The sequence below is a fragment of the Semicossyphus pulcher genome, unplaced genomic scaffold (assembly GCF_022749685.1).
Source record: "Semicossyphus pulcher isolate SPU_LCO1_2020_fin unplaced genomic scaffold, fSemPul1.0.p SCAF_18, whole genome shotgun sequence".
NCBI classification, from domain to species: domain Eukaryota; kingdom Metazoa; phylum Chordata; class Actinopteri; order Labriformes; family Labridae; genus Semicossyphus; species Semicossyphus pulcher.
In genome coordinates, this window is record NW_027211691.1 from 11377914 (window position 1) to 11399009 (window position 21096).

General features: G+C 42.2%; 1 protein-coding gene across 1 annotated transcript in view; it reads right to left on the reverse strand.

Moving 5' to 3' along the window:
- cntnap2a (contactin associated protein 2a) overlaps positions 1-21096 on the reverse strand; it is a 397107-nt gene that overhangs the window by 188140 nt on the left and 187871 nt on the right. The window contains exon 4 of the mRNA XM_069666987.1: positions 6455-6602. Within this exon, the coding sequence (XP_069523088.1) occupies positions 6455-6602 (148 nt within the window). The remainder of the gene's footprint in view (positions 1-6454; positions 6603-21096) is intronic.

Consider the following 21096-nt stretch of genomic DNA (forward strand, 5'->3'; position numbering starts at 1 on the left):
CTAAAGTGGCATGAAGTTGTTATAATGTTAAATTTGTATCCATCGCAGCAAGTGTCATTGGGCAAACAGCCAATTAGGTCTCTGTGAGCACCAAAGCAGGTCACTTACAGTATGACCCCACTGATATTAAACTGAAGGATTTGTGTGCCTTTCATTTAATTGGAACTTTTGTGATTTCTTTTGCCACTTGGTGACACAGTTAACGGCGCAGTGGTGCGGTGATTAGCGCTGTCGCCTCACAGCAAGAAGGGTCCTGGCTCAAGTCCATGTTCGGTTGGCAAGGGCCTTTCTGCGTGAAGTTTGAACGTCCTGCTGCGTCTGCGTGGGATCCATCTGGGTACTCCGGCTTAATCCCACAATCCAAAGACATGCTGGTTAGGTTAATTGGTGACTCACACCAAAAACGGGCTGTAGATGTGAATGTGAGTGTGAAAGGTTGTCTGTATGCGTCAACCCTTTCATTGACTGGTGACCTATCCGGGGTGTACCCCACCTCTCGCCCAATAACAGCTAGGATTGGCTCCAGGGTAAGCAGATAAGCAGTCCATAAACAAATCTACTTTAATACATTCCTTAGGCTTGACAACACGCCATCCTAACAACAGATTTAGACTATAGTGATCATAAACAAGCCAAAGTTGGAAGTCAGATGTGACATGTTTGCGTTCTTCTGAAATTCTCCGTGCATGAGAGTGATTGTGTCTGTAAAAGAAATTAAATTTGTACCCTCTGGTTCTATCTGCCTCCCCTTTCAGTCACATTTAGCGCCACTATTTCATGACTCATTTGTGAAATAATTGATTTTCTGTTGATCCTATGTTAATCAAAATGGAAATGAGCATGTAAATTCGGCAGCACGGCGGATCATGACTCCTTTATAGGCTCGAGCTCTGGCACAGACACATAAACACAAAGCCTTTCTACTGCACAGTCCTCGATGAGTCATAATATGCTGTTGCATTTAATTATCATACATTTTCTAAACCCAGAATTATCAACTACAACCAACATATTTGGTGATTATGCTGGGAACACAACATCTATATTTATCTGCCTCCTTCTCCTCCTACTACTTCTCTTTTGTGCTTTCTTCTTTCGTCCTCTTTTCTCTGCCGTTGCGCAACATTTTACTTCTCCTCGCTTTCATCATCGGATCGGGAAGCAGGGAAAACATTTAGAGGAGGTTGATTCTAAGAGAAGTTGAGAGCTGGAGAGTGAGGGATGGGTAGATGAACAGACAAATTTACGAGCTCTCATTTTCTGACTGAATGCCGGAGAAAGGAGCAGTGACAGCGTAATCATGAGAGAGCACCGTGGGCTTCAAAACACAGCTGACAGACAAGTCTGAAAAATGACGACGCAAACCGGGAAGGGATTGTGTGTGTACAATGTAGGTGTGCGTGCGAGTCTCTCTGTGTTATCACTAATAGCCAAGCTGTAAGCACGTGTTCATCTCATGTGTATTTACCATTTGTCTTCTCTAACAGATGTCAAGGCGTGGTGGACCACGTTCATACATGTCCAACTTTAAAGCAGAAATAAACATGTTTACAGCCTGGTGCAAAAACATGAGGGTACAGGGGTCCTATTTTATATAACTCACCCCTTTTAATTATATTAAACCTTATATTGTAGGGGCATGACCTCTCTACCGTGTTTGTGTTGCTGCCGCCTTTTAGGGATGTGTTCATGCAAAATTCGGACAAATATTACTGCTTCCTGTGTGATTTATGGGACTAACTTGCTGCCAAAGAAGTCTGAGCTTGATAATCGTCTAGTCATCAATTATTAAATCGATTAATCGACAAATGAGATAATGAATCACACAATTAATTAATTATTTAGCTATCAGCTTTTATGTTTAGTTGGAGGCTCTTTTAAGCATCAGGAGCCGAGTGCACCAGCTGGGCGTACGCCCGGTTGTAACCTTACGTCCGACTGAGAGCTGAAAGTTACGACAGACTTTAAATTACACCCTGTGCAGGATGGAGCAGGCGTGAGTTTAGAAATTCAGGCTTAAATCCACGGTAAAACAAACGGTAAAAGTAACCTTAAAGAAAGACACAGTGGCGGCGCGTCTTGTTGTTTTACAGGATAAATAAAAGGGCATGAAAAGGAGAGAGAGTCATCCGTGATCGGACGGTAAGTTGATTGAAAGGTTTCGTTATTGTACCTGTTTGAATTAATCAGAGAGCTCTCCCCTCAGCTGCAGCATGTGTCATATATTTTTTGTCGTATCATTTGATGAGGGAGTTAGTGAGTGGAGATGTGTGTTGCTTGGTAACAGTCACCGCTTTTCGAATGTTCACGTGGACATGCATCATAAAACCAGGCGCAGCAACGACCGGTGTCAGTTAGGCTTGGTGCAATCGGTGTAAATTCCAATCAAGAAGTCGGTCGTAACTAAGTCGGACATGAGAGATAAGACCCTTTTTTTTTTTTTACGCCCAGCTGGTGCACTCTGCTCCAGGTAACTAACAATAATAAAAACGAGTTCTTCATTCAAAAAAATGTCTTTTAATCAGCTTTGCGGCTGAATTAGCTACTTCTGATACAAAAGAGGAAGAGGAAGAAAAAGATGAAAAGGAGTGTGTGTTCAAGGGAAAAGGTTCGAAGGTGAGGGACTAATAATGTAAAAGAGAGAAATCACACAGCGTGGCTCTAACTTCGCATTATTAAGTTGAATGTCACTGTTGATGTTGAAAAGAGAGATGCGTCAGGTTCTTTCTATGACACTACAGTTTTATATTAATGTTAAAAGCCAATACGTCTATAGTTGGCTAACGTTAGCTAGCTGAGAAGCTAATTATCTTATCTTGGGGAGTCTGCATCAACCACAGGTCCATCGTGCCTTCTCTTCAAATGCTTGCGCATTACCGACGTGCTCCCGTGATAAGCAAGGTCCGCTTTACAAGCCTTGCAGGCGATCCTTTCCTTTGCAGCGTTGAGGGTGAATGCTCCCGGACAAGTTTTAGGACACAAATGGACCCCGCCATTTTGCCATGTTTTGTTTACCTGTCGCTGTTTTGCATGTGCAGCTCTCAGCAGAGACAGTAAGGATGTCAGATGGCTCAACCCTCAGCAAACTCAGCTCTGGAAAACGATGTTATGTCCGCACACAGCATGAAAAACACGCACGATGACGTAACAAACTATTATCGACAGTTACATTTGCTGGCGACTAATTTTGTCATTGATTTTTACGACGTGTCGTTCACCTGCTGCTCTCTCACCGCTCCACAAGCTCTCCTTGCTTCTTTAGTCTGATAAACAAACTACTCCGGTCAGCCACCACCACAAAAAGGATCTTCTCTGTAGGAAACACAAGTGTTAGCTAACTCATGCCCCTGCTAATGGGCACAGACTCTTTTGTTTCAGTAACTTAGCATTACTCGTTCAACTATGGCTACATCTGGCTCCAGAAAACCAACACGGCAGTGCCCCAATGTCGAACTCAAGGCCTCAGTTATGAAGTTGAGAAAACAATGGTTGACATCACAGTGGCTATGTACATTATTTATAGTCTATGGTTTTGACCTAGAAATAAACAAGTTCTCTCAGTAGTATTGTTTATTTCAGTATGGTCCATCCGTCTGTCTGTTGGATGACAGGACACCAAGGCCAGAAAGGTATTCACATAAAAGTGTCTAATTTTAATCTTAGAAATGAAAGCTAGGAAGAGCACTTGATCTATTCCATCGTGATTTATCTCACGCAGCTGAAACCTAATTACTTCTGGGAGTCAAACATAATCAAAGTTTTCTCCTTGTGGCCAAAGAGCAGCTCCGCTAAGCTAAGGTCATGTCAGAGGTAGCTGTTGTTGAAGAGAAAAAGTGAAACTAATTATCTTTTCCTGCACATTTTACTGTTGTTAATGTTCAGGGATTTAAGAGTGCACATTCTCTGTTGTATGTGTCTCTTTATTATGTATAGGGTTAGGTGAAGATAACTTTTGATTTATGCATCGTGCAAACAACAGGCCCCTTTGAAAAACTTAGTTTAACCTTGTTTTGTTCTTCGTCAGGTAATTGGCTCCAGTACAACTTAAAGCGACAATCTGCATCATGTTTAAAACGCTACGACAGCAAAGAAATTCACACCTCAAGAGATGACATTTTTAATGCACAAACCTCCAATGGATTCAGACGGCAATTACAGGCAGCAGATATTGAATTCGAACAGAGCCATAGCAGCAACATTCGCAATAGCATATTAATGTCTGGCGCTGTGTTTGAAGACTAAAGACAAGTCGGTGTAGAGGCTGCTTCAGAGGAAATAAATCAAATCAACATCAAATTTAAAGTGTGGGCAGTGTAGTGTATAGTCTTTTCATTTATCAAGCTATTGACGGACAACTTTTTCTGTATTCTATATTCAACTAGCAACAATCTTTTTAAAATACTCTGCAGGTATCCAAACTGACATTTCTGCTTGTGCTTGGCAGCCAGCTTCACTGTTGTACAGGCTATTCACCTTTCTACATTTCTTACTCTACAGTTCAGAAGTATATCTTGTCAAGTCTTGCTTTATTATAATTGGTTACACTGTCTTTGTTAAAGTATATCTCTGCTCATCAATTATGCAATGTCTTTGCGGGCCCTGTTATGATTACCAGGCTTGTGGAGTAACAGAACACAAAGTAACGGCGCTACGTAATTAGGATACAAAAAAAAGGCAACTGTATTCTTTTACAGTTACAGAAAAAAGGAGCTAATTAGATTACAGATACATTTAATAAAAGTGGGGATTACTTGCAGGATTACAATTTTAAAGTCAAGACGATATAATACCAAAGATGCTCTGTAACATCTGCCGTCTCTATCTAAACCGCCCGTCTGACCGTCTCTGATAACACCACGCACCTGCGCGCACACGTTATGACACTTGTGATGCTTTCACTGCGGGGACATTTCGCCATCATTTTGTCTTCAAAGGAGAAGATGGTAGCAACATCGCTGTACAGTGCAAGTTATGCATTCCTGCTGTGAAAATGCCGTCATTATACAAGGACTTGACATCTAATTTAAAAAAACATTTACAGGTAAGACCGACCGCTAACGCTAGCTTAGCTAACCTGTCGTCTTCTTTTACCAATGATCCTGAAAAATAGTTTGTGACTCTGGTGATGGCCGCGGCCGGGCTGGTGTGAGTAAAAACACAATAAGTTTATGGCTTGAAGTTTGTGTTAATAGCATACTTAAAGTACTTTTAAATGCGCATAATTACCGTTAATAATTTAAATGGGCATTCGAGCATTACAAAAGTAATGACATTTATTTTCTTGTGTCTTTATTTGTTGATTTAGTATTTAAGTAAACCAAAAGTAACTGAAAGTAATCAGTTACGTTAACTTTAAAATTGTGATACTTTATTAGTTAACCCTTCCAACCCTGATGAGTACCATGCACCTGCCTCAGTGTTTCTGAAAGAGGCCAGTCTTATGGAAAAGCAAAGCATAAAATAGTTATTACGAACCTGCATGAGACCATTTAAAGTTTAAGTAGCTAAATATAAAACATGCCTTTAAGTGAACGTCATATTGATGTGACACTGTTAGAGAATAAAGGGCATGGTGCCATTCCAGTCAGAAAATAGCAACAGAAACAAGCTCTCTTTATTGAAGCACAAAGGCAGCCACATGTATTAGAGGTGAATTATTTAGCTGAAGTTGTTTGTGAGAGCGCTCGTGTTTTCGTCGGAGGGGACAGGTGATGGGTTTAAACTTAGAGCGGGGCTGGTTCTCTGTGTTTTATTGCTCTGTGCGTCTGCACGTCTGCTTCGTGCGTCCCTGCGTGTTGTCATCCTTATCATTACTGACTTGTTTTTCTTTTAACATGGGGAGGGAAATGAACAAGGGGAATATAATCAAAGAGGTGAAGACTGACTGGAATGCAATACGTGCCCTTGTACTCGCACACTCAGACATACCCCGCACAAAGTGCATCTCCGGAATGAAAGTGTGTATGTGTGTCACTTAGAGCGGTAATTTATGCAGAGGCTTAATTGAAAATTGTTATCAAAATCAATTTGGCAGCCTTTAATAGGATGAGAGCAAAGAGGCTGCGGGAGAGTCAGTTCCCTGGATGATACATTTGTAAGAAAGAGAGAGACGGTGTGCGAGTGTGTGTGCGACTGTATGTGTCTGGGTAAGGTTTTCACACTGGCTTTAGGTTTGATTCATATTAGGCCTGCACGATATGACCAAAAACTGTAATATTGCAATAAATAAACTTATATTAAAGAGTGCATATGAGCTACAACTCTACATACATCTGAGGGTAGCTGATAGCTAGCTTGGGCATCCTCTGATGTATGAAGGTGTTATGTTATGGGTGTGACACCGTGTGTGTGCGCGTTATATGCTATGTAAAAACATAGTACAATAGAAGCGCAGAAGGTGTGCTAATGATTATATAGTGTGTGTGTTTTTGTGTGTGTGCGCGTCTCTACTCACAGTATGAGCAGCCGTACACCTCTATGCGCAGACCGATCCGCCCTTCCTCGCTCCAGTCCAGCGGGACGAGCCTCAGGAAGCGAGCCACGATTCCCTGCTGCAGCTCATGGCGGACCGAGCTCTCCGAGTTGGAGTTCCCAGAGAAGGCCTGTGAACACACACACACACACACACACACACACACACACACACACACATTTAAATTAAATACATCAAAGCCGCAAGCCTGCAGTCAAACAAGCAGCTTCGGGACCAGAAGCATGTGTATTTGTTCCACTCACCACATCCTGCCCAGAAGGTGCAGAGTCGCAAAACATACAAAATAATTATGAGTCTACATATCTAATGCGCCCGCCATAAGACAGGACGACTGCAGGGGATTGGAACAGGAAGCTGCATATTGTATTAAACTCAGAGTACATGCCAGACGCTCCCTGTTCACATCGTTTCCTACTTAAGCTGATTTCAGGGTCCCCAGAGATTCACTGGGGCTTGTGATGAGGTTTACAGTCCCTTGTCATATTAGCACTGTGTTCGACACATTTACTCAGAGCAGTCTCTGAAATCTCAGCCTCTAGAAAACATCATACTTCCATTGTCTACAAACAAAACAAATATGTACAAAGCCAGTAAGAACACAGAATGTCTCAGCAAAACGGTCCAATGTCTGGCAATATATTTACTTAACTACAGTTTACACAAGCAAAAAAGTGTCTGAGACTTTGGTTTTGTGTAAGAACTGCTTTTTCCTCACATGCAGATTTAAAGACTATTCCCTCTATATCTGCGGAAATGCACCAGCGACATTAAAGTGGTAGGAATTTTAGGAAACCAGATTATATTCAGTAATTTGCTCATTCTGTAGAAATTCAGTGGCACTGGTACGCTGAAAGAACATCGTTTACAATGGCCACTGTCAAAGCTTTTAGTAGAGGTACAGCTTAAATCCATGGGTTTCATTCTTGTTGGAAAATATGACTTAATTAATGTGATACGTTTCAGGGTTTCCTTAGAAAATTTGTTTGGCCCTGTGGCACGTATGCTTTGATGGAGGCCGGCAGCCCGCCACACTGGTGGGACTCTCCACAAGGCCGTACATTAAGTCAGAATGTCAGAGTTTTATGCACTTGACAAAAAAATATTCAAATACTGGTTAGCTACTGTGCCAACTTGATCAACCTAAAAGATCCAAACAGATCACTTTAAGGCCTAGTGAAAAAGGTGCACTTCCTGCTACTTCAAATCAAATCAAATTTTATTTGTATAGCGCCAAATCATAACCAGAGTTATCTCGAGACACTTTACTAAAACAGCAGGTCTAGACCGACTCTTTGTTATGTTATTTAAAGAGAGGCCCAACATGAACCACCATAAGTAGCACTTAGCAATATTCGGGACATTGGCAAGGAAAAACTTCCTTTTAACAGGCAGAAACCTCGAGCAGAACCAGACTCATGTTGAACAGCCGTCTGCCTCGACTGGATGGGCCGAAAATGGGATAGAAGGAGATGCAGGATAGAGACAGGCAAAGAGAGCAACAACAACATCTTGTTACAACAACAACATATGTCCTTCCTCTGATCTGATTAAACTGTAAGCGTGTCCTCTCCTTCATGAGCACTTGGGTCGAAAAGACTGGGTTGGTGTAAGCAAGCCGGCTCTTTACAGATCAGTGATCATAGATAAGTGGCCATAAGAAACTGTGAGGTTTATGGAATTGGGCCCATACTTGAGTCAAGATATTCTGGTGCGAGTTGCTATCTACTTGCTGCTTCATCGACCTGAGGCAGGGCAAGTACTGTAAGTTTGTTGGAGCTGCGAAAGTTAGCATTCTCTACTCCAGTGCTTTTCCCAATTGTATCTGGCTCTCTGAACAACAGTTTCAGGGTTTTGGCTTTTATCTCTTTGGGTAGCTAGCTAGCTTAAGTATCTGGTGGTATCTTTTGAAAGTAGAAGCATTTTTTAGCTTAATTTTACGCCAATGAAGGTAAAGACAGACTCATATTTCCCCTGTTCCAACCAAGAAAAGTTGCTTTATGAGGATTTAATTCAGTACATTCTGTGTTTTGAAAGGAGCCACCCCATTGTAACAGTGCTTTAATTATAAAAATCCCCAAAACTCAGGCCTGGCAAGGCCTAGGAGGCTGGGGAACTTGACATACACTGACGGAAATGGAAACTAATGGAAAAGAACAACCTATTAGGTAAAGAGATGAGACAGATGATAAGAGAGAGGTAGATGAATGTACTGTGTATTTCTGTACACACAAAACTGAGAAAACTCATATGTGTCGCATCACAAGGCCATCACAAGTTTACCAGAAAATGCACACCTTAACATGACAGCTTCTCTCAGCTCCTTCCTTCTCATCTCCTCTGCTCAGTATCTCCTCCTTCACTTGACCTGGCACATTATGAATAAGAATCTCTAACCATCCATCCACTAATCCACATCCACACAGTCCCTGAACTGTTTTCACTTGAGTGCTCCCCTCTGAAGCAAACAACACAAACACCCCCTTCCTGTTCCCTGAGCTTTCCTTGCACAGAACAATCGCCTTTAACCGCCATCATTAATAGCCTAGCAGGTAACAAGACGAGAGCTTGCCACTCGTCCGCCATGTGTTATTCTAGATAAGACGTGAAGTGGGCAGGGCAGTGGATGAGCGCGGGGAGGAAAAAGCTCTGCTCAGACGGTCTGCTTTGAGCTGACTCCTCTGTGACCCGGCTCAAGAAGATATGCTATCTGCAAAGGAGGAGATGGTCAAGAGTTCACAGTAAGCTGAGAGCGACTGAACTTCCACTGTAGCGAGGGAGTGGACATGATGTGAACTGTGCTTCTATCTCCCCTGTGCCTCTCCCTCACTTTCATTTGTAATCTTTATTTATCCAGCAAAGGTTAACAGAGCACACAAACACACTCACGCTTTTTTTATTAGCAGCCTGCTTCAAATTCACACAGCTCCACATGACTCATCGGGGAGCCCTTCAGTGTGCTTTAACTGCGGTTTCTACTCTCTGCAGGTGCACGGGTCCTGAAGATGTGGGTTAAGAGACTTGCTCAAGGGTAGCTGTGCTGTTTTTGAGGGCTGTAACTCGCTCACACATCTACAGTTTGTCACCAGCAATAGAAAATAAATGTCTGATGAATGCAGGGTTCCTTCTGGTCAAGTTATACTCGTTGAAAGGATACCATTTGTCATGTTCTCACTCTGTATTTTCTGAGTGGTTCCAAAGGATTTTGTAGTAATCTCGACTTTTCCATGCATGATAAACTAATGGGGACTTTTGAAGTGTCTCTGACTGCAGTTTGAATACGTTTTGAATGGTGTGGTTGGATTTGCTTAGCAGTTGGCTCTCTAAGCAAGTTAGTCCAGACTTCCCTCTCCCCAGCAATGTTTTTCCAGCTCCTCCTGGATGATCCAAAGTGTTCCCAGGCCAGATGAGCTCAATAATCCCTCCAGCAAGCTCTGGGTCTACCCCGGGGTGTCCTCCCAGTTGGCCCAGAAAACCTCCAAAGGTAGGTGCCCAGGAGCCATGCTAATCAGATGCCAATTTAACTGGCCCATTACCATGCAAGGGATAATCTACTCTTTTAGGATGACTAAGCTCCTTACCCTATCTCTTAAGCAGAGACCAGCCACCCTGTAGAGGAAACTCATTCCTGCTGCTTGTATCAACGAGCTTGATCTTCTTTGATCAATACCCAAGCTCATGACCATAGGTGAGGTTTGGCACGTAGTTAGACTGGTATATCAAAAGCTTTGCCTTCCGGATCAGCTCCTCCTAAGCACGAAGGTTCAGGAAAAGGCCTGTGTTGCTGCTGACGCTGCACCAACCAGTCTGTCAATCCCAAGATCCATTTCCATGCATAAGACCTCAAGATGCTCCTTCACTTGAGGCAGTTACTCACTCCTTACCCTGAGGGGGCAATCCATTGTTTTTTGGCAGAGAAGTGTTTTGAGGAGAATCTTGGCCACAGACTTGGAGATGCTTGGAGGAGAATCATGGCCCCAGACTTGGAGGGGCTTGGAGGAGAATCATGGCCTCAGACTTGGAGCTGCTTGGAGGAGAATCATGGCCCCAGACTTGGAGGGGCTTGGAGGAGAATCATGGCCTCAGACTTGAAAGTGCTTGACGGAGAATCATGGCCTCAGACTTGAAAGTGTTTGACGGAGAATCATGGCCTCAGACTTGGAGGTGCTCTGAGGAGAATCATGATCTCAGACTTGGAGGTGCTTGGAGGAGAACCATGACCTCAGACTTGGAGCTGCTTGGAGGAGAAGCATGGCCTCAGACTTGGAGGTGCTCGGAGGAGAATCATGGCCTCAGACTTGAAAGTGCTTGATGGAGAATCGTGGCCTCAGACTTGGAGGTGCTTGGAGGAGAATCGTGGCCTCAGACTTGGGGGTGCTTGGAGGAGAATCGTGGCCTCAGACTTGGAGGTGCTTGGAGGAGAAACATGGCCCCAGACTTGGAGGTGCTTGGAGGAGAAACATGGCCCCAGACTTGGAGCTGATTGGAGGAGAATCGTGGCCTCAGACTTGAAGGTGCTTGGAGGAGATAGATCTCTACAAGATCAAAAAGTAACTCTTCTCAGATGTAGGAAAACACACTTAAAATTCCTCTCATAGACCAACAACTGGTCAAACCACATCTTCAGAGCTGCAAGTGTGTATCCCCACTTTGAGGAGTAGTTGCTACTTGATTTAGGAAGTGTAACATCTATTAGTTGAGGGAAGGTAGCATACTTTCAAAATAAATGCCAACAAAAAGAGTCTGAAAGTAGAAAAACTGGTTCAAAATGTCTTAAAAACTGAAATAAACCTCTGATCACTGGGACTAGCACCACCCTGTGGAGTTCTTTCTACATTTCTCAGACTTCCCCGCTAAAACTCCTCTCTCTTCTCTCGTTTACCGTCAAATCCTTTAAATCCTTCTTCACATCCTGTGCTCTCTGTTGCATGTTTGTCCTCTGCTACTCTGTCTCCAAAATGCCTGTGGTCCTGGCTCAGGATTTGAAGCACAAAAAGGCACAAATGGATCAATTTGCATGCACACACGAAAGCACATATGCGCGTTTATACAGAACCGCCCACGCAGCACCTTGCCATTTAAACCCTCCTGCAACGTTAAAACCTGATATCACCCTTAAGCTCATTTCATAGTCGGAAATAAAATATTAATAAAAACAACCTCTACCTACCGAGGATTTGGCTGACTATGTGCGGAATACTTTTCTTCTTTTTGTCCAGGTGACACTTTCCTTTCCTTACCCTTGTCAAGGTGTAAGAGAGAGAGATTGAAAGAGAGAGCGAGAGAACAAAACGTTTCTTCGTCTCCACCCAAAAGCTCAATCCCCCCGTCCCGATTTTCCTGCTTCTTCTTTGGATTTCTCTATTGTGTTCACCCTCCTATTCGGCACTTATCTGTGCCTGGCTGAATGAACAGCTCAATTCAAAGACATTACCATGCAAAGTGGAGGGCAGAAGGCAGGATGGGGAAGAGGAGGGGGATGAAGACGAGGGAAGAAGTCGTGGATGCCGAACACCTCGCAAAAGTCTGCCTAGTCAACCATTTAATTCCTTCTCCTCCAAAGTCAAATCATTAACCAGCAAACCAATGAGTAATAGGGTATTTGTGTATGTGTGTGTGTCACTTTTGCGTGTGTGTGTGACCGTTTATGTTGGCGTACGTGTGTGCAACTTAAGAGCTTAGACACTTTGACGTTTTGTTTAATCAAGAAGTGAGGTAATTTACGGCAACAAAGGCCACGCAGTGCCCGAGGCGACTTTCAGTTTGTACTCAGTGTACATCTGTGTGTGTGCGTGTAATAGATTTGTGTGTTTCTCTCAAAGTTTAAGCCTGGAATTGATGTATATTTATGCTACATACACAAACTACTTTCAAAGTTTGCTGCAGTACTGCATAAAAAATGAAGTTGATCCACTTGGGAATCGTCGGTCGATCCAAACTGAAAAATATTTATCTCTGTTTTCGAGCGCTCCTGTGGGTATATGCATAACGTTTAAGAATATTAAAAACCCGAACATGCTGTGTTTTAACGATTCAAAGTTGTTGAAGTAAAAACCCTGGATGAGAATCAAAACAGCACATAGCTGTCACATGATTTTAGCAGGCCATGAGATCAGCGGAGGAAAAGGAATGAGGGGAAACTTGGAAAACAGAAATAATGAGAGAAGCCGCGAGCCAGCCAGATTCCTTGTTGGGCATTTTGGACCTCTGGGGCTGCCGTCATTCAAGAAAGAATAAGCCAATCACTTTGCTACAGCTGGTCAACAAATGGCCCAGTGGTCTGATCTGTCTCTCACACAATAACGCACACAATTTGCCATGTATACAAGATACACATGCATGTTGGCACGCTGTAACCCGCCCTGGCACGGTTGCATATACACCCCATTATCTACTTCTCAGCAGCTCACCTCTTCCTCACACCTCACTCTCTTACTTATTCTCCTTGGCTGCATGTTATTCATTTCCTGAATGTGCATCTGTCATTTTTGCCAGTGTGTTTGTGCATCTTTCTGTATATGTGTGAGTATAACCGTGTGTATGTGTGCCTCTGTTTTGACAGCCAGAGACAGGCCTTTCCAGAGAACAGATCTCCAGATACTGAGAAACAACAAGTGAAAGCTATTTTCTGGTGTTTGCTTGTTGCAACTGGACCCTGTTTCCGACCCAGCCAGAGTAGGGGCCATTGTGTGTGTGTGTGTGTGTGTGTGTGTGTGTGTGTGTGTGAATTTGTGTGCGTGTTCTAACAGAGGCAAGGGAAATCAGTCCGGCCTGGTCTGGTCTTTTGTTTTTATCGACAGAGTGTACAGGACAAAACAGGAGGGCCATAGAGGAATTTATGTTTCTGTGAGGCCTTGTGGGTGGTTGTGTTTATGTTGGTACATGCCCAAGAAAACATTAATTAACTTAATTTAAGTTATAAATCTTTAACTGTGTTTATAAAACACGAATCATTAAGAAATTATATTACTCTAATTAGGGAGTAGAGGAGATAGGATTGTGTATGTGTAGAATACAGGATTAGTAAGGACATAAGTTTTGTTAGAGCAACTTAACTTGCAGCAAGTCACAGCACTTGTCCTTAAAGAAGTGTTGGACATGGCTTCGTCTACCTGCTTTTTAAGATGCAAAACAGTTTATGAACCCCAAAATCTGACTTAAATATCTGAAACCTTGCGCCTCCCATGGGCGGGTTAATCCAAACCAGGTCCTTTGCCTGAAGCCACACGTCAATCAAATACACCAATTGGAAACAGGTCGTACTAAATACAAAAAGTTGCCTCAATGGGACGGATTCTTCGTCTCCTCTGGCAAACCATTTCTCGACACTTTCTCACAGAATTAAAATGCTGAGCGACACAGTCAATCAAGCCTCCCACCGGGGGTGGAGACCAGAACCAAGTCCTGCTGCAGGCTGAAGCTAAATGGATTTGTGATCTAGGTCTTGCGGCACCAGACAGGCTGAATGAGGAACCTATGTGTGACATGTTACATTTTTAGTGATCTGATTACCTTTATGTGACATATTTTTGACGGACTGATCTCCCTTTTCCACTCCATATCCTCCTCCATTGTGCACCACACGTGCTTTAATACATATTTAACAAAGCATGGTGCTTCCCATGGGTGTAGTTTTGATTTTAAGGTTGGGGGTATAAGCTAGGATACGCTGCCACCCCACAGCTGCAAGTTAAGTGTACCTGTGATGTTCCATGCTTTGTGAGCCTCTCAGATTATTTAATCCAGTGCTACGCACTTCACTTCATCAATCTTTCTCCCCCACTTTCCTTAGAGAAATGGCAGCAGCAAAAACAAAACACAGCGTCTCGTGAGATAGAATACTCTAGCCACGGACGCTTAGAATAGTAGAACAAAGAAAAGGCACGATTGCCGATGACATGTCTGGGAAAGACGGGAAGCACTTAGTTGCTTGGGGCCCAGAATGTTTTTCCCCTAGAACGCTGGGGCATTGGAAATCATCCAGGCCATTAGTTGAAGGTGTCTTGTAGGGACTTGGGGCTAGGTGGCCGACAGGAGCCAGTCCAGTTGCTCTGAAATCTTCTCTGCGCCGAGCTGTTTTTGTTTTGTAGTGAAGAAAATTTGTATTTCCATTGAAAAAAGTTTTAATAGGTGGAGTATTATGCTAATTTCAAGCTTCATATATCACTCTGTGATACCTGTGGAGTAGCTTAGCATCATTTACAGTTAAAAAAAAACATTTGTCTCACACTGGTGCTCTGTGCAGACCCTCATACAGCCTTTGTCTGAGACAACTCAGTCAGCTCTGTCTCTTTAAGAAAGTCCACCCCCTACAAGCCAGCTTTCTTCTGATTGGCCAGCTCTCTGAAGCCTGCTGAGGCTACAAAGTGCAGCGTGTAGAAAAAACTGTGTGAAACCTGGCGTTCACAGAAGCCTGGGGATTACTCCAACATACTTTTTACCTACAGATTTGAAACTTCACCCACGTTTTGTCTGGACATCCAACAGTGTAACGTTATATATGTCTTAAAATGTGAAACAGCATAATACCCCCCCTTTAAGGCAGTAGTAAGGGGGGGTTAGGGTTATATGTTATAGGGTGATTTGTATTTAAGCTAACTCTAACCCTCTTTATAGAGAATGGCATTACAAGAAAGTATTAGTTCTGTTATAAAAATAGATATTTAAATACTTGGCCACCACGGCCCAAACTACGCCTGCGGTGCTTCCGATTTTCTTTCTGCTATTTTATTTAGCTGCCACATTATTATCTCCATTTGTATGCGTTATAGCCATGTGCCACAGCGTTGCTCCTCATTCCAGCCTCTCATTAACTGCTCTCACCTGCATAAGAGCTCCCAATGAGCTTGGGACAAAAAGGCGCAATAATCTTTTTCTTTCCTTCGCATACGTTATTATGTGAAGAATGAGGAACACTTCCAGAACATTTCCCCGCTAATAACTTTCCTTTACACTTCCATTTCTGCTAATTAATTAGCAGCGGAGTAATCAAAAGAAATAAAGTGCTCTTAAAAAAGCACGAGGAACGTCTTCACATCACACCATTATTAGCATTTCCCGCTCCAACGTCACTAAATTATCATTGGGATGTAAAGTATTCCCCTGCACTGAATGAAAATTTGCAGACAGGGAGAGACCGACACACACGCGCACGCACACACTGAGAGGGAGAGAATAGAGCTTTAAGAGCCCATTACTCAGGCTGTGAACATTTGGTACCTTCTCTCCCCTCTGCTCACCAGGGAGCAGCGCTGATGGAGTGAAGACGGCCTCCCTCGCTCTGCTAGAAAGCCTCAAACCACCCGCAGCTAAGTCGCCATGTTTGTGTGTGTGTGTGTGCCAAAATTATTACGTGTGAATGTGTGTGTTTTGACATTATATTACTTGTAAGGCCCGCGAGAACCACAAGGCGATTCTTCTTCAGCAAAATGACTCAGACAGACTCATCACCAGCAGTCTGCTTGAACAAATAAGAGTTGTTTCTTTTAAGTTAAAATGTTATAAGAGCACCTGCGCACTTTCAAAACAAAAGGGCCACAAGAATCCATTTGACAACTTAACTTTAATGCCTTGTAATGATCTGTCAAACACGTACAATTTTCCTGTTCATGTCAGCCCTGTTAAAACTTCACAGCAGCCACCACAGGAGACTCCCATGACCCACCGGGGAACTGTCCTCTCTATCTGTTCCAATTCATCGTCCTCATTATTCACACTCAGCAATTTTTAATTTCCATACAACTCTTATCTGGAATGGAGTGAAGTGACATTAAAAGGGCTGACGTTCGAGTCCTGTGAAGTCACTGCAGCGGATCAAGATACGGAGCTGAAACTTTAAGAGGACTTTTTATCAATATAGATGGAAAAAAAAAAAGCCATAAAAGTCGTATCCATGACTGAGCAGCGCGCTCCTCTGTGGTCTGATTAGTGAAATTCAAACATTTGGGACTTTAATGTCGGATGTAATAATTAATTTAATCTGTGGGACTGAATCTGTGTGTGCATAAAAAGGCTTTCATGCATGTGGGTGCCTGATTACTTCTTTAAGCCATTTATGTGCTGGGTCAATATGAGTCAGAATCAATACAGAGGATAATATCTATTAATGCGCACATCAAACTGAATGATAAACCTCTTTAATATTTTACATTAATATCAAATGAGCGCTGTTCATTTCCTCTGATGTAAATTAATCTCTGCTGATGCCCTCCCTAATACATTTTTTTAATTACTTTTGTTCCTTTGCTTTTGGCTCTGCATGAGAGTTAGGCCTACATTCCGCTTTTTACTATTTTATTAGTGTTTTATTGTGTTGTTTTTTATGGCTTTTAGGTTTGGTTGTACAGCACTTCGGTCAACTTTTGTTGTTTCTAAATGTGCTTTAAAAATCAATTTGGATTTTTTTGTTCAGCCATAGTAGATTACTGTACTCGCAACACTTTCAGCCGCTTAGCTCCGCCTACCTTCTCTGGCAGACCAACCACTGCTGGGTGATGGAAATCACGTCACTAACTTGGCGCCGCTTGTGATTTTTTCCGCGTAAGCCGCCACAGACACCCAGTCTGTAATACTGCAAATGCAAAGGCTTTCATCAGTGGGCCATAGGCTCAACCATTGTGTTACCTCATTCGGCGATAGACAGTGACTAAACATACATTTTATTATCACATATTATCAGTTTAAATTGACTCTAGTTTAGTTTATTAAATGCTGGCTCTCATTATTCAAGCACCTTTCTTAACAGCATTTGCACTTGATTTAGTTGTCGGCTTTATTGTGCAGCTATAAAAAGACATACAAACAAAAATGTATATCTTTCAAAATATATATAAAAAATCTGTTTACATGACGGCTCCCCGACTCCTACTCCTGATATTAATGAAGTAAAGCCAACACCACCCACTCACACAAACATTTTATTCTGAAGTGTTATAAAGGATGGAGAGCGGTTCATGCTCTACTTAAATGTGAAGCTTAGACATATCATTTTGATACTGTTCTTTCTTACATAAACACATATACATAAAGCACAGTATACAGAAAGGTAAACTATGTTAGGACTCTTGCTGAGATGTGGAACCCCCCCGCTGATCACTCAATTCCAAGCTGACATTTAGAAGCTGCAGACGACCTATTAATTTATGATGAGCTACAAGCCAGGTTAGTTATATTTGGGTCTGCACATTACAGGGGTACCGTGAGAATATTTGGGTATAATGAAGCTATGTTCCTATTTATGCTTTAAAACCTGCGTTATCAAAGTAGGGTGTGACATTTGTGCTAAAATGCATGAAAACCAGCTGTTGGGAATTTCAGAAGCCTGGTGAGTTCATTACGAATAACGGCAACGCCCATGGTTACGCATGACGTTTGCTGCATGTCACATCCCTTTTTCCTTCTAGGGCCCCATGTTTCCTGTCTGTCTAACACTGTCACAGTCCAGTGAAGTAACACAAAAAGAAAGACTAAGCTTTGACAGCCTTATTTGGTTGGGGTATATACATGTTAAACTACAAATTGATTTCGGTATGCCTTTGCCACCAAATGTGAAATACTTTTAGTTTTCTATTAGCCTGTTTAACTGTCAAACTTTTATCTTAGTCTTACACTGACCATTCTTTCTGCTCCCTTGCACTAATGTATACTTACTTTCCCGTCTTCCCTCCTAATATAAGCCCCTCAAGATCAAAGTCCCAGCCAAACGCCTAAATGGAAATGGAAAAAGTAGGAAGCACTTGATGTATGTATTTAATCAGATGCAAAATTGAAGAAGAAATGTTGTAGCTGGGGAAATCACTCAAGTTCAAAAAGTCAGCACTGTGCTTACAATTCTCCTGTCTCCATTTATGGCAGCACAGGAACAGTTTAAAAAAATTGCACATCAATTGATTATTTCTGCTTTGGAAGACTTGATAGTTAAAATGGACTGCACTTATATAGCGCTTTTTATGCGCTTCAGACATCGCACACTGATGGCTATGCCTTCAGGAGCAGTTTGGGGTTTGGTGTCTCGCCCAAGGACGCTTCGACATGCAGACTGTAGCAGTCAGGGATTGAATCGCCAACCTTCCGATTGAGAGACAACCAACTCTACCACCGTTGGGAATGTCGGGAATCAGTTAGTACCGATTGCAGGGGCCCTTAGTAGAGGATTGCAAGAGGGTCAGCCCCAGCCAAACCCTACAAGAAAACCATCTCGTTACTCGATTCCCTGACCCCAAACTAAAAGCAGACTCTCTGAGGCCCTGGTAGTAGACTGTAGCTGTCAGGGATTAAATCGGCAACCTTTTGATTGAGAGACGACTGACTCTACCACTCGGCCACACTAAGTTAAAACGTTTCAAACTTTAGAAACCTGCTTTTTGTTGTACGCCTCATTTGTTGTACGCCTTCCTCCAAGGGCGGTTGGTAGTCTCCAAACTCAGGGAATTAAACAATCCATCCACCATATTGTTTTTTGCTAGTTACACGGAAAACTGACACTAAAACATCAGTGTATTTGAAAGAAAACTACTTTTAATGATGTGATGTTCCAAAACTCGGTGCTGCTCTTAAGAGGTGGGAAAAGGCTGTGGAATCAGCATCGACAGTTACATGAAGCTTTGTTACAACTGCAGCTGAAGGACAGCAGTTGATATATTGGTAAAAACAAGATACATTACAGCCAACTTGTCTTTGCTAAAAGCCTTGGAAACCAATTCCCTGCTTGACATCTGTAAACACCTAGCCACCAGCGGAAGCCATTGTGGAAATTACTCAGAAAAGGAGTGGCAATGTGTTTTCCACTTTACAGCAATAGAGATATTTTTCTCAGTGTTTGCTGGCCAAAGCGCACTGCTTTGAAAACCAATGGCCATTTTGAAAACCAATGTAAGTACCTCTTCACGGGCTACAAGGACACCAGGAAATAGAAGTGTTAATCTCTTGTGAAGATCCACAATAGCAACACGACTGAACAATATGTTTTAGATTAGTATGAGTTACGAGTAACCATTATTCACTTTCCGATCACCTTATGCCCTGGTTTCTCCAAGCGGGGGGCCAAGAGGCTCACAGGTCAGCTGAGAAGATGACAAGGTCAGTGATGTGTTTCCAAGCACAGAGGCTTAAAATATTATTACAGTCCTATGCCACTGTTAATCTCAAAGATCCTTTTTCTCTATGAGGATGATTTATTTTTGTCTTGTGTCGCCAACTGTACTATTTTCTCAGTAAAACCACTGTAGGGACCGAGATATCTTGGTGAATATTAGCAACGTGTGCTACTGAACACATTTTATTCCACAGAACGTCATCATGTAAGGTATTTATAGGTGTAGCCCCCTAGCCCACAGCTGTGCACATTTTCAACTACCCAGAATTCATTAAGGAAGCTTCTAGCCATAGAGAAACTGTGCAATGCTCTAGCACACTCTGGCAATGATACTCCATTAATGTGGTGCATTTATCTTTTGTTCCAACTAAGTAATGTGATTGGATAAGAGATATTCCCTTAGTGCTGATATAGAGTATAACAGCACTGGGACTTTCAACCGCCTTTCAAACTGGTACCTCAGATTCACACTTGCTATCAGTCCACTTCCAGTGATGAAAAATGAATGTTTAATTGAACAACAACAAAAAATATCGTCAATCTTATTACTGTTTTCTACTGCTTGTAGCACTGTTGTATAAAAGAAATATTGCACTCGGCGCCGTGCTGTTGTACTGAATATCAGCACTGTTGTGATTTCCTTCTAATTTCTAATCTAATTTTATTATTCCTATATTACAACAAACTTCCTTTTGTTTTTTTATGAGTCTATATTCTTGATATATATTAAACTAAATGCATATATTTTTTACGTACTCATTTTTCAGTAACTTCTCCATGCTTGTATATATATTGGAATATTTTTGGTATCAATATAACCCCCAAACACTAGAATATCTTTATTTCTTTCTGAACACTTGACAGCTATACATTATGGAAAATTAAACAGTTGCATAGAGGCAGATTTAAGAAGCGGGCCGAGTCCATACTCATGAATTGTTCTAAGGCCAAAAACACATATAGAGCCATTTTTCATCATTCCAGAAAGAAACCATTACGAACACGTCCCCTTTTGATCCTGTATCTGCAGCCCATGCTTGCTACTTTATTGCACACATACATTACTGTCAACTGACCTGGTTGCAGCTTCAAGCTCCTCATGGGCAAGTATAAACAATCTGACAGTGTGAGATAGGGCCTGTCTGCATTATCTGAATAAGAGTTATGGTAAACAAGCGTGTGGAAGGAAAATGTGACTTAAAGCGTTTGTTTAGTTAATTGAGGTTTAATGTCAGACGGTGTTTTTGGAGTTTTCACAGAATTCATTATATTTAGCTTTTAACGTTCTCACTGAGACATTAAATCACGATGCTGTAACTGTGGAATCAAAGTGACATTTAAACCGACAAAAGACGTTAAGATGATCACTTCCAAGGTTTACAAGACAAACATAATGAAGACAAATTGTTACCTGTCATTGAGGAGTGTGTATTTCTAAACTATGTTGCACTACAATTTTCACAACTGACACTAAATTAAGGTTTTCAGAGGTTGTGTAAGTTGGTAAATCAGT